This window comes from Schizosaccharomyces cryophilus (assembly GCF_000004155.1).
Source record: "Schizosaccharomyces cryophilus OY26 unplaced genomic scaffold supercont4.5, whole genome shotgun sequence".
Classification (NCBI taxonomy): domain Eukaryota; kingdom Fungi; phylum Ascomycota; class Schizosaccharomycetes; order Schizosaccharomycetales; family Schizosaccharomycetaceae; genus Schizosaccharomyces; species Schizosaccharomyces cryophilus.
This window is the reverse complement of record NW_013185628.1, coordinates 866966-879985: the sequence shown is the minus strand read 5'-3', so window position 1 is coordinate 879985 and position 13020 is coordinate 866966. Positions and strand designations below refer to the sequence as shown.

Genomic DNA, 13020 nt, shown 5'->3' with positions numbered 1-13020 from the left:
CATTTAATGCTTAAAAAACGCAAAGAAACAGTTGTTTCAATTATTTAGTATTTTGATGCAAATACATAAAACAACTACTGTAATCCAAACTTTTCCATAATGAAGAAGGACAGTGCGAAATTCCTTACGAACTTTTCAAATTCATCCAACTATGACTAAACTATATTTTCAGAATTCATTTTTTTAGTGAACTTTTGTTATGGGATGTGAGTGACGATGTATTACGCATGTGTCATATAACGCGAGAATACTTCTTTCCAGAGCGTTTCAAATAGAGGATTTTTTGTAGTTTTCCATACACTTGATCCTGATTCATTAAAAAGATGGTAAACATTAGAAATATTGAAAAATCCGAAACAAAACAGGTAGCTCATTTAGAGGACATGTGTTTTCCTGAAAATGAGCGTGCGTCTCTTAAAACGGTATGTCGAAGCAGGCAGGAAAAGAAGAGAATGTGAATACACTCAACTTTTTTAAAGAAGATAAAGAGAATGTGATTTATCTTGCTATGGAGGCATTTTCATACCTCACACGAAATAAGGAAAAGCCGAACAAAACACTATTGTCTGTTGTGGGCATAAAGGACCATACATTTCTTTGAAAAAGTGATAATTTCTTTCTTCCTGGTTATTCCGGATGGTATTCAATACTGACATTTTCAACAGATCGCTTACAGGGTTTCACAAGCACCTGAGCTCCAGCTTGGCCTTTTTGCTCCCACGGAACATACTACCACGTTAATAGGGCACTTAATGGCTACCAGAACATCTTCAGAAAGTGTTACAGTTGATTCAATGTCCAAGCATGAACCGAAGGGAAAGAACGTTGCCATCCACTCCCTTTCTGTACATCCTGCTCATCGTGGTCGAGGTTACGCCAAACAATTGATTAAGGAATTACAATTCCGTTGTGAAACAACCGTTAGCCCCAAGCCAAGGATCATGACTTTGCTGGCTCATAAGCCTTTGATTTCTCTGTACGAGGAAGTCGGTTTCAAACTCATTGGTGAAAGTGCTTGCAAATTCGGAGGTGATACTTGGTACGACATGGTTTATGAAATTTAATTTGTAGTACATGCGAATACAATTCTGTTCTTCCTACAACTCCAGTCCTAAAGAACTATCTACGAGTTTCCAACTTGTTATGATTTTGAATAAATTTCGTTTTTCATTAAAAGCAGTTTATTGAAAGCTATAGCATCAAGTACTTTAGCCTGAAGTAATAAATTGTCATAACACACAATGAAACAAAACAGAAACAAACCCTTCTAAATAGTTCTAAATCACTCAACGGGCCTTGGGATCGAAGAGCTCATACAACATCTAAAATGACCAAACTAATACATAGACCAAAAACGGAAGTTAAATGTTGTCCAAATAATAAAACTAGGTACAGTTTAAAAAGGGAATAAAAAATACTCTCTTTTTAAAGGAATGGAGCAAGCTCATTTACTTGTCTTCAGGCAAATTTGTCACAGGGTATTCATAGTAATCAGGGGTATCGTATGAGTAACCAAACTTTTGCAAGAATTCATTCAAACAGTCTGGTCCTTCAGAACCATACTCGTAAGGCTTGGGCTCAGGCTTCTCCTTCTCCATATATTGCAAAAGAGGGCCTACCAAAGTCCAGGCACATTCGAGTTCATCGATGCGAGCGAAACGGGATTGGTCACCAGCAAAAGCGTCGAAGAACAAGGCTTCATAAGCCTCGTGCAACTTCATGTTGGTAAAGCGGTTCTTGTAAGTCAAATCCAAGTCGGTGAGTAAAGGCTTGGAGCTAATACCGGGCTGCTTGATGTTCATCTTGAGATAAACGGCCTCGTTAGGTTGGATTCGAATGACCAATTCGTTATGATAAGCATCGTTAAACAAGCCATTGGCAACAGGCTTAAACTGAACACGTACTTCAACCTTACCAGCGTTCATGGCTTTACCGGCCTTCAAGAGGAAGGGTACACCATCCCAACGATCATTGTCAACAAACATGGGAATGGCGGAATAAGTTGGACACTTACTACCCTTAGGTACTGTTTCGTCATCCAAGTAACCTGGATGCTTGCCATCCTTGCTCTTAATATATTGGCCAAGGACGACATCTTGTAGTTCACCAAGGCGGGTACGGCGTAAAGCTTGAACCTTGGCATCACGCAGGTCATCAGCAGAAAGAGTTGTAGGGGGTTCCATAGCAATCAAAGACAAAACTTGAACAAGGTGATTTTGAACGATGTCACGAACGATGGTGCTAGAGTCAAAGTAACCACCACGGCCTTCTGTGCCGATGGGCTCTTTGAAAGTGATTTGGACGTTGGAAATAGAATCCTTGTTCCATAATTGAGAGAAAATAGGGTTACAGAAACGGAGATGAACGAGATTTTGTACCATCTCTTTGCCCAAGTAGTGATCGATACGGTAAACCTCGTTCTCATGGAAAAGAGGACCCAACTTGGATTGAAGCTCACGAGCAGAGTCAAGGTCGAATCCAAAGGGCTTTTCGATAATGAGACGGGCAGCTCCCTTTTCAGGATAGCATTGTTGCTTCAAATGGGTAGCGACGGGTACAAAGACGTCGGGAGGAAGAGCAAGATAGAAAACGCGGTTGCGCTCAGTACGGTCACCCTCGCGTTCTAAGAGATGCTTATTTAGACCTTGAAAAGATTCAACTTCATCATAAGAGCCACGGTAGTAAGTGCACATTTTCTTGAATTCTTCGAGCTTTTGCTTGGTTTCCGAGTCATTATCGTCAATCTTGATGTATTGGGTGATACGTTCGATGAAGTCATTAGGTTCAATTTTAGAGCGCGCATAACCCACGATTACCAAATCCTGGGGAAGACGGCCATCTTTATACAAGGAGAAAAGAGCAGGGAACTATTCCACATAGTTAGCAACTAATAAAAACGAACGCAAAGATTTTTTTTGCAAGCAAGAGTCGAAATTCATGCAACTCGTGTTCAAGAAGCAGCTTGAGTTGAAAATCCAGCACAAACTGAAATACATGGAACGATGGACTCGCAAAGCACAGCATAGTATTTCCATGAAACTGGCATTTATAGATTCGAGCTTGCAAAAACCCTTATGACGCGTGTTTCAACTAGAAACAATCAGGAACATACCGTCTTCTTTTTAGCCAAGTCTCCAGAGGCGCCAAAAACGACCATAGAAGCGTTTTGCTTGATAGGTCTATAAAAACGATTCCGTTAGTAAGCACATCCAAAGACTAGAAATAAAAAATAAAAATAAAAAATCCTTACTGAATAGAAGAACTCATCTTTACAATTATTCTATAAGAAGAGAGTTTGATGAAAGAGAGAAAGATGGATTAACCTAATGAATGGCAGATGGTAAGTGCAAACAGTCCGCTCAGACCGACTTAATATATCAAGGGCTCCTTCGAAATATTCGTCAAATGTCGATCCATTGGGCATGATCTGATGACGCAAGTGATCCGATGACAAATCCGTTCTCGCTATTGTAATTTACGGGACCACCCTAGATTAACCAACAATCAATATTGTACCAATAAATATTTTTATAAGGAGAGTTCTCATTTTGATAATTCGTTCCTGTATTCCTATGTAATAAAGCAAAAGGGATGGTCGTAGTAGGAACAAAAGGAAGCAAAAGGAAAGAGAAAGAAAACAAATCAAGCATGAAGGAATGAACCAAAAATAGAAATTAAAAAAAAAACTGAATTTAAGAGAACGAAAGCTGCTCTCCAAGACGTTACTGTACCGATTTAGCCTTGGTAAGCAATTGGGACAATCCGGTTTCTAACGAACGGACGAGATGAGGCTCTGACATTTGATCTGAAACGATCCGCAATGTTCTAAGTCCAGAGCCTGGGACTACCCGATACGAATGAATTCGTCCGAACCATTCCTCGTCCCTCGTCCGAGATGGGTATTTCGACTTTTCTCTTTCATGAAGCAACTTTTTTTCAATTCTTTTGACTTTTATTATAAATTACTCAATTATTTACTTATTTATCTATATATTTTTGTTTCATCCGAGTAGGGTAACGTTTGTTCTACAGGAATCCATGAATTCAAGGAGTGAAAGAAACCTCGTTACACGAATATCTGAAAGAAACCTGGGCCTCGCGAATGACTAACTTCAACTTTGATGCTTAAACTCTGAAAATAAGTTTAAGCTTTCGCTACTAAAAATAAAACAAAAAAAAATCATGAAAAGGGATCCAAGTCAGATCCATTAAAAGAAAAAAAAATTGCTGAAGAAACGAGACACTACATTGAAGAAATGATAAGATGCTCAACCCAATTCCAAGATTGCAATCTCTTCTAGATATTATTATTGTTATATATGCTTTTCTTTACCATAACTACTAACGTGGCATCAGTGGTGTAGCGGTAACATGGATGCCTTCCAAGCATTCGCTCCGGGTTCGACTCCCGGCTGATGCAAAGGAATTATGTTTTTGTTTATTGATATTAATCAATACAGTACCAGGTCAGCTAATACTCCCTTTGGCCTTTCCGGCTCTTTTTTGTTTCTTTCTCTTTCCACGCCATCGCATCTTTTTTTACTCTTGCCATCCAGTGAGACGCCTTGTATGATATTCTCGATAATAAAATGCCGTAGGAAAAGAGACTACAAGGTTTTTTGATTGCATCTGAGAGAAAAAAGCAAGAAAGAAACTCGAGAAATCTAGGAAAAAGCTCCAGTTTTGATCCGTTCTTCTGGTGACCTTTTTGAGATTGCTGACTGTCACCTACTTCCTTGGGAGATTATGTGTACACCATTACATATATAACAACAAATTACGAACCATCGTCGATTTTCAGGTACATTCTTGGTATTTACGAGAATCAAACGGTTTCTCTATTTTATTTTTCGTTTGTTTGTTGAAACGCAGTTCGTAAGTCATCTCTACTACTTGGAATTTTGGTACTTTTGGAACAAGTCTTCCTGGTTTTTGATAGAGTATTGAGGCAAACATCTTTGCGATAATTTTTTTATATTTATTTCTTTTGATATTCAACTGAAAATTCACGCTATTCTCATGTCAAAACGACATCAAGACATTTTTGGCGGCGTTATTGCCGGCGCTGTCGTCTGCTATATTTTGCAGAAATGGATAGGATCACGAAACCAAACCAACCAAGAAGAGACGGACTTGAAGGAAGAAATTGTTGAGGGTGTGGAAGGTCTTATTGGAAATACCAAGCTCGTTAAAATCAAGTCGTTGTCTGAAGCAACTGGCTGTGAAATATTAGCCAAGGCCGAGTTTTTAAATCCTGGAAACTCTCCCAAGGATCGTGTTGCCCTTGAAATGATCCAAAGTGCCCAAGACAGGGGTCAGCTCGTCCCTCACCAAAACGACGTTGTCTATGAAGGGACCGCAGGATCTACTGGGATTTCTCTTGCTATGCTATGTTGTTCTCTTGGTTATAAATGTCATATCTTTATGCCGAGCGATCAAGCCAAGGAAAAAAGTGATGTCTTGGAGTTGCTGGGAGCCCATGTTCAGCGTGTGCCCCCTGCTCCCATCGTTGATCGTAATCATTTCGTGAACTCTGCTCAAGACCATGCTCTTCGACATACAAAGGACAAATCTATTCCAGGACAAGGATACTTTTCCAACCAGTTTGAAAACCCCGCAAATTGGCAAGCACACTATAAAACTACCGGCCCAGAAATTTGGCGTCAGTGTGGAGGAAAGTTAGATGCATTTGTAGCTGGTTCCGGAACTGGAGGAACCATGGGAGGTATTGCAAAGTATCTTAAATCGGAAAAACCTTCTATAAAAATCTGCCTGGCAGACCCTCCAGGAAGTGGTCTCTATCACAAAGTCCTCCATGGCGTTATGTTTGACTTAGCAGAACGGGAAGGAACTCGTCGTCGACATCAAGTCGACACTATTGTTGAGGGTGTGGGTATAAACCGCATGACTCGCAATTTTTCTATAGCTAGGCCTCACATTGATTATGCGTATAGAGTCACAGACGAACAGGCTGTGGCTATGTCTCGATATTTGATTGTCAATGATGGCTTCTTTGTTGGTAGTTCTTCCGCTATTAATTGCGTTGCTGCAGTTCGTCTTGCCAAGCAACTTGGTCCTGGTCATCGAATTGTCACATTACTCTGTGATCCTGGAAATCGCCATTTCTCTAAGCTTTACAACCCGGAATTTTTGAGAAAGAGAAAGCTGGATCCATCTCTCCCCTCTTCTCTAGAATTTGTCAATCCCTAATTCTTCATATACATTCGACTCACAAAGATCTGCTCCTTGTTTTCTCCTGCATTTAAGGTTTTCTTTTTGATATTCACTTTTTGGAACTTATCCCTGTTACTCAAAATCTGTGTTTGATCGAGCTTCTCATTCACAATATTCTTTGCTTCCAATTATTTTTGTCTTTTCCTTCTGACACCTTGTTGAAAGTCATTTCATTCTACTCTATAAAAAAAGAGAAAGAACTGTACACTAGAAATCAATGTTTTCATTTTCATATCTTCACTCTCTGACCTCTTTCTCTCCTGAATTTCCATCTACCATTCCCATCTATCGTTTGTAGTCCAAATTCCTATAAAACTATACATATACCTGTGCTTTCCATTTACCTTTCTCTATTGTTTACACTATACTGTAGCGGAGCGAGGTCGATATATATAGCCAACGTTGACGCTATGTCTCATTATCTAGAAAGGAACAAACCGTTCCGATTTGGGACCTGTCCTTAGCAGACAACGAAAAAGGTCTGAGACGAATCCGCTTTCGCATTCTGTTTGTAGGCGTCGTTTTTTTTTGGTGTTGTAGACCTGTTTTTCCTTTTAAAAAAGCTTCCTTGGAATTGAAGACAAAAATTGCAAAATGGCGAGCGCTGATCATACTAGAGATCCCTGTCCTTATGTTGTTCTAAACGACTTTGGTGCTGCCTTTTCGATGGGTACAATTGGTGGTGCAATTTGGCACTCTATTAAAGGGTGGAGAAATAGTCCAGCGGTATGAATTGCCACGTGTTTTTTAACATTGGTTGCATGGTGACAGGATCGCATCATGCATAAGAAATGTTTGTTCGTTCGAAGGCTAATGCATTTTGTTTAATAGGGAGAAAAGCGCATTTCTGCTATTACAGCTGCTAAAACTAGAGCACCAGTGTTGGGTGGTAACTTTGGTGTTTGGGGTGGTTTGTTCAGTACATTTGACTGTGCCGTAAAAGGAGTTCGTAGGAAGGAAGATCCTTACAATGCCATTATCGCCGGCTTCTTCACTGGTGGTGCTTTAGCTATTCGAGGTGGTTGGAGAGCCACCCGTAATGGTGCTATTGGATGTGCTTGTATTTTGGCTGTTTTTGAAGGTTTAGGTATTGCTTTGAACCGTATGCAAGCAGAGGCAAATCGTCCCATTGCTCCTGTCCTCCCAGAACCCGCTTCCTCGTCTTCTTCTGCTCCCGCTGGTGCTGCTATTTAATCATGGGCATTATTTTTTTTATCACTTCGTTTATTACCATGGCAGACGAAAATTTAAATATTATCCTAATTCTGCATTTTGATTATTTGGCTTTTCCATTTGCCCTCTTTTCCTTTCTTTCTCTTTCGCTCACAGCGAAACCTTGACTGGCAAACTTTTTGCCGTTAATTTTTTTTAACTACACAACTTTTACCTCTTCGCTGGCTGCGATTCTTTGTCTTCGTGAAGAAAATTTTGATAGCTTTACCTTGTCACATTGCTCTGTCTTTGAATAACCTATAATTTGTGTCTTCATGTTTTTTAAAAAAAGGAAAGCTATTATCAAGTTCTGCATTGTTTTGTTCTGGCAAATGAAGGCTCGTTTTGGTTTACCATCATCTTCTTTTACCTTGTATACCTTTCCGCTGACATGTAATTTACCTTACCTTCACATTAGACATTTCTATGTTTAATAAAATAATATTCTAAAAATTCTTCTGGAGTCTCCAAGGCTATTGATATTGGCTGTATGAACCATTTAGGATAGTCATCTTTCCCATTCTTGCTTTCTTTCAAATTGAAACCTTGTCAACAAACAATATGATGGATTCTTTTTGTTTTTTCTACCTTTAGCTATTAAATAGGACAATTGAGTTTGTGTTGTAAGTAAAGATCAGAAGACTCTCCCTTCGACCTGCTATATTTTTCGTTATATAGATGCTGCACGTATGTTTATAAGCTGAACCTTACTATCTAATTTCAAGAACTACTTTTCAATTTTGACATTTCGACGATACAATTTCATAACCTTCAAAACTAATTGCATTTACTACTCTAATAAGTTATTAAAACAATTTATTATAACACAGCGGCCGTTTGGTCTAGTGGTATGATACCATCTTAGGGTGATGGTGGTCCTGGGTTCGATTCCCAGAACAGCCCGATCTTTTTGGCAATTTTTGTCCTCATTTACTTGGCAGAGGAAACATATCTGTTTAGGATAATGAAAATCATCGCATGGAACCGTCTAAAAGAAAAGAGCATACTGTAATAACTATCGCATGAATCTGTAAATGGCTTCTCATCAAAACAATAACATAAAAACATAAAAGACCTAACTATAGAAAAGAGAGACAGAAGACAGCAAAGAAAATTTAGCCATACTTTTTCTTAGAAGTAAACAATCGTCCAAGATTCTGCAAGGTACGACTGCTTGCATCAGGAGTTAACTCAAGTGATAAGCGAGACCGCGTGTTCATATCCGTGTACGTTGATGGGCTTAAATACAAAAAAATAGGAGAACTGTCGGAAAGATCGTTCTTTTTGGCGACGAAAGAAGAGAATAATTGAAGATAGCTAGATTGCTCACTCTTAGAGACTCCTTTCAAATCTAACACTATGGTAAAGTTTGACACCGAGCGATCTTTGATCAAAAAAAGGTAACTTTGGATAATCCCTTCTTTTGGAAGGGAAGGAGTCAGCAAAGTTTTGAGCAGTGTTTCTATGTATCCCATAAAAATCGTTAGATGGTTAATATAGCTATCTGTAATCGTATAATCTGGCTTGCTACTGGGCATTTTCAGCAAGAAATTCTTGAATGAACATAAATCGAGCAATATTTGTTCTGCGCCAATCTCAGACACAGGTTTAATCGTATATATATAATAAAAAAATTGTTTGGTAAATGATTCACAAACCCGATCACAAAAATTGCGCGCCAGTGTATTCTGTTCAATTGTTCCCAGGAATTCATCGGCATTCAATTTCATTTCGTGTATAGCAGTAAATACATAAGCACTCTGGTCACCCACACTATCCAGGTTTCTAAGATCCAATTTTCCGAAAGGCTCTAAACTTGTCTTAACCGAATCTTCGTACTTTTTCGTGCATGACTTGATTAACAAGCTTTTTGAATATAACATAAAGTCAATTACCTTCTGGAAGGACATTTCCTCCGCTAAGTCAGCATGGCATATTTCTTGAAATCGCTTTTCAAGTTCCAATGTTGTTCGATGAATATACTCAGCAGTATTCAAACGAATTGCATATTGTTTAAAAGGAAGAGATGACAAGTCGGCGAGGAGTTCTATTTCAGCATATTTCCGTAACCAATCACTAAATAAATCCTTTAATCCTATAAGAGGTGGTCCTCTAGTAAATTGAAGAAAATGCCCCATAATCTTCCGATAAAGTTGAAAAAGTTGCATGGAAGACGAAAGAATTTGATTGGTTTCTTCGGATGAAATTTCGGTTTTCGAATGAAAAGAATTAAAGAGAGTGTCCAATTGTTTAGCCTCGTGGTTGATATATGCTTTGTAATAAGGATTGAATTCGTTTGAAAGAGACTCAAACATTTGAGTAGTATGAAGTTTTAATTTTTGATCGTTCAATTCACCCTCTTTTAAAAGCCGAGAAAATCGCTTTTTTAGCGCGTTTTGAAAATCCAACGTATGGCGAATGGAAGTAAAAAATACTTCATAGGATATTTCTTTTTCTTTCAAGATTTTAGATAAATCTGCTTTCGTTTCATTGCAAAACAACATACAAAGCTGAAAATCCATTCTCCAATGAGGCGGGAAAATTTGAACGTGTTGATCGTCATAAGTCTGAAGCAGTTTAAAAAACCAGTTATATCTTCTTGAGAAATTTTCTAATAAACCAGCTTCTTCATTTTCACGAAACACTTTGAAAATCCCATCCAACTGGTGATGGCAATACCAATTTTTCAATGCATTTGAACAATTCGGGCCGTTAACATCAATGAAGCCGCAGAGTTCGTGTAGAGTTTCTATGGAAGCAGCATTAAATCCCCCTCGTATGCTAGAAGCCTTCTTAAATTGTAACTGAAAATTTTCAAACACTTGTTCATAAAATGATCGTTGAAATTCTGTGATGTTTTGGCTCAACGAAGCTATCCTCTCCACGCTTCTGTAATTCTTAAAATATTGTAGCAACTGCAAAGTAGCCAGCATTAAAGAAGTAGCTTCTCCGATTTGCCTATTTTGTCTGAGATTCCGCAGCTTTTCGTAAGCTGTCACAAGCATCTGCAGACGTTTTAGCAAAGTCATCGATGATGTGAGATTCTTTTTGGCAAGATCTAAGCTCTTGATTTCTGAGGTAAGTTGCACAATTGATAACTGAGTATCTTCAGCCGTCGAGTGTAAATATCGAAGCTTCCCAACGACTTCTCCAGCAGCGGTATTGAATTCATTTTTCTGAACGATCAAGTTTTTATTGGATTCTTCATATCCATTTCTTAGAGAACCTAAATTATCCTGTGATTGCTTTAATTGTTTCAGTAAATTACCTCGAACAGATTTCAATTGATCTATAGAAGTTGTTGAAGGAAGCAAACTTCGAAGAGAATCTGCATGAATGAATGTATCTTTTCCTAAATTGTTCAGAATCAAAACTTCCTCTTGTTCGTTCGACATCTAGTTAATAGCGGACGCGCCTTGAGAAACTTCTATGAGAAATGCCTTGGTGGATATTATGAAGCTGATTTCTAAAATGCTCCAGTATCTTTTATACAAAGTAACTTCAAGTTGATATGATCTAAAAAATTGGAGGTTCTCTTTCTAATTTCTAAAGATTTGGTTTCGGCTGTAATGAAGCGGTTCTTGGAAGATGGTAGGAACAAGGATAAGTGTGAGCTTTCCAGAGGCACTGAAAAAGAAGTGAATTTCATGAGCTTGTATTCGATGAATTATAGTTTTGCATTCAATAGATTTTCCGAAGGCACTTGTTCGTGCAAATTACTGGCTAGGAGGACATGAAGAGTTAAATGTGAATTTGCAATTCTTCTGCTAGGAATGAATACCGACAGGATACACAAAATGAAAATATGAATTCACATAAATTTAAATGCACAAAAGTATATGAAATACTCATCTTATTGTTGTGTCATAAGTATGCAATGATTGTAGTTTACGCTTGTTAATGAAAGCATTCTATACAGAGAAGCACATCAACAAGTAAGGGTTAAAGTATCTGTAGGATTCTTGTAATTCTGCTATCCATGGTTGTGATCACGGACGTAATATAAAGGCCGTAAAGCCGAGCTACGTAACATCGAGAAACAAAAGAATTGAAAGGTTTTTTTTTGTAAGTGGCAACCTTATAGTTCTATCTTTAAAAATACAAAAAACGATAAGATTCCTTAGCTGTGATGAACACCTGTTGACAAGTCATTTGGAACAAAGTCGTTACAAAGAGAGACAATACAACCTTGTTTGCAAACGACCACCTATGAAGCCTTGTTTTTTGAAAAGAAAAAGATCAGTAATGGAGAATTAGTTTAATGAGGACAAGGAGGAATTGAAAGTTGTTTGGTAAGCTTCCAAATCATCTTTTTCACCTTCACATAACTGACTGACAGAAAAAATGCTTTATTCATTACAAAAATCATTCCTAAGAGTTAGCAGGTAAGAGGGAAATCAACTTTTTGAATCCATTTCTTTCTCATAAATGAAAAAGGAAAGTAGTTTTCCATAAGCTGTAAGAAGGAACATGATAATAGTAAACGGAAGTTTAGGAAAATTGGGAATATGCGATGTTAAGAGTTTACTCTGATTGAAAATAAAAAATTATGAAGGACACAGATGTTGATTGAAATATTTTTGATCACGGTGTGAATGTTTTAAAGAAAGTGAGGATAATTACTTCGAAGATATTACTCGAGAGAATTCTTCATAGTTAATGACACCATCACCATCCGTATCGGCTTCACGAATCATATCAGTAACTTCGTCTTGAGAGAGACGCTCACCAAGACTGGTCAATACATGAGTAAGCTCTTCAACTGTGATATACCCATTGCCGTCCTTGTCGAATACTTTGAAAGCCTCACGGACTTCCTCCTCATTATCGGTATCCTTCATTTTACGAGCCATCATTGTCAAAAATTCTGTAAAATCAATGGTTCCGTTTCCGTCAGCATCTACTTCATTAATCATATCCTGTAATTCAGCTGCTGTAGGAGACTGCCCAAGAGACCGCATTACGACACCCAACTCGTTCGAGGTAATATTTCCGTCCTGATCCCGATCAAACAAAGAAAATGCCTCACGAAATTCGGCGATTTGTTCATCTGTAAGATTGCGTGTAGTCTAAACGTTTGCCGAACAAGGATATCTTCAGAATCCATCTGAAGATCCCTACTCAGCGGTATGTTAATTTCCATCCCAGAATAAATATGTTAAAAATATCCATACCATTCTATTTATTTCTATGAAGTACTTCTTTATTTTTGCGTCCTTTGGTAAGACCTTTACTGTTTTGCTCTGGTTACGTTTCAATTTCCAATAGGAAAGGTTGTCACTTAGATCTTTCCTTTGAGAGAACAAAGCGGGTGATGTCAGACTTTACAGAGTTTCAATAAAGTATCTAAAGTTGAGTAGCGTAACGACAATCGTACACTAATAAACATATAAATCCGCTAATAAATAATGAATCAATCATTCAGCTTCTTCGAAAACGAAACTATTTCCATCGTCCTCTTTTTTCCACTGCTGTTTTCGTTAAGATCAAACAATCTGGCTATGAAATGGCTTACAAATAGTATTATGAAACAGCTTTGAAATGATTCAGCATAATATTTAGAAGAAATTCCTT

General features: G+C 38.0%; 6 protein-coding genes and 2 non-coding genes across 8 annotated transcripts; 5 read left to right on the top strand and 3 right to left on the bottom strand.

The window, feature by feature from the left end:
- The first annotated feature begins 87 nt into the window (after positions 1–87).
- SPOG_04944 (polyamine N-acetyltransferase) lies at positions 88–1259 on the top strand. Its single transcript, XM_013169132.1, has 2 exons — positions 88–422; positions 666–1259. The coding sequence occupies exons 1-2, from the start codon at positions 324–326 to the stop codon at positions 1062–1064; spliced, it is 498 nt and encodes a 165-aa protein (XP_013024586.1). The 5' UTR covers positions 88–323; the 3' UTR covers positions 1065–1259.
- SPOG_04945 (glucose-6-phosphate 1-dehydrogenase) lies at positions 1163–3415 on the bottom strand. The gene is made up of 3 exons (XM_013169133.1): positions 3251–3415; positions 3113–3179; positions 1163–2867 (listed from the first exon to the last, which is right to left on the bottom strand). The coding sequence occupies exons 1-3, from the start codon at positions 3265–3267 to the stop codon at positions 1449–1451; spliced, it is 1503 nt and encodes a 500-aa protein (XP_013024587.1). The 5' UTR covers positions 3268–3415; the 3' UTR covers positions 1163–1448.
- Positions 3416–4349: 934 nt separating this feature from the next.
- SPOG_16318 lies at positions 4350–4420 on the top strand. Its single transcript has one exon. It is a non-coding gene; the product is annotated as a tRNA-Gly (tRNA).
- A 350-nt stretch (positions 4421–4770) lies between these two features.
- On the top strand, positions 4771–6517 carry SPOG_04946 (cysteine synthase Cys12). The gene has a single exon (XM_013169134.1). The coding sequence runs from the start codon at positions 5020–5022 to the stop codon at positions 6208–6210; it is 1191 nt and encodes a 396-aa protein (XP_013024588.1). The 5' UTR covers positions 4771–5019; the 3' UTR covers positions 6211–6517.
- Positions 6518–6676: 159 nt separating this feature from the next.
- Positions 6677–8197, top strand: SPOG_04947 (TIM23 translocase complex subunit Tim17). The gene is made up of 2 exons (XM_013169135.1): positions 6677–6960; positions 7066–8197. The coding sequence occupies exons 1-2, from the start codon at positions 6829–6831 to the stop codon at positions 7426–7428; spliced, it is 495 nt and encodes a 164-aa protein (XP_013024589.1). The 5' UTR covers positions 6677–6828; the 3' UTR covers positions 7429–8197.
- A 19-nt stretch (positions 8198–8216) lies between these two features.
- Positions 8217–11428, bottom strand: SPOG_04948 (GARP complex subunit Vps53). Its single transcript, XM_013169136.1, has one exon. The coding sequence runs from the start codon at positions 10839–10841 to the stop codon at positions 8562–8564; it is 2280 nt and encodes a 759-aa protein (XP_013024590.1). The 5' UTR covers positions 10842–11428; the 3' UTR covers positions 8217–8561.
- On the top strand, positions 8278–8349 carry SPOG_16317. The gene has a single exon. It is a non-coding gene; the product is annotated as a tRNA-Pro (tRNA).
- SPOG_04949 (calmodulin Cam1) lies at positions 11359–12723 on the bottom strand. Its single transcript, XM_013169137.1, has 2 exons — positions 12621–12723; positions 11359–12515 (listed from the first exon to the last, which is right to left on the bottom strand). The coding sequence occupies exons 1-2, from the start codon at positions 12621–12623 to the stop codon at positions 12066–12068; spliced, it is 453 nt and encodes a 150-aa protein (XP_013024591.1). The 5' UTR covers positions 12624–12723; the 3' UTR covers positions 11359–12065.
- Between the last annotated feature and the right edge of the window lie 297 nt (positions 12724–13020).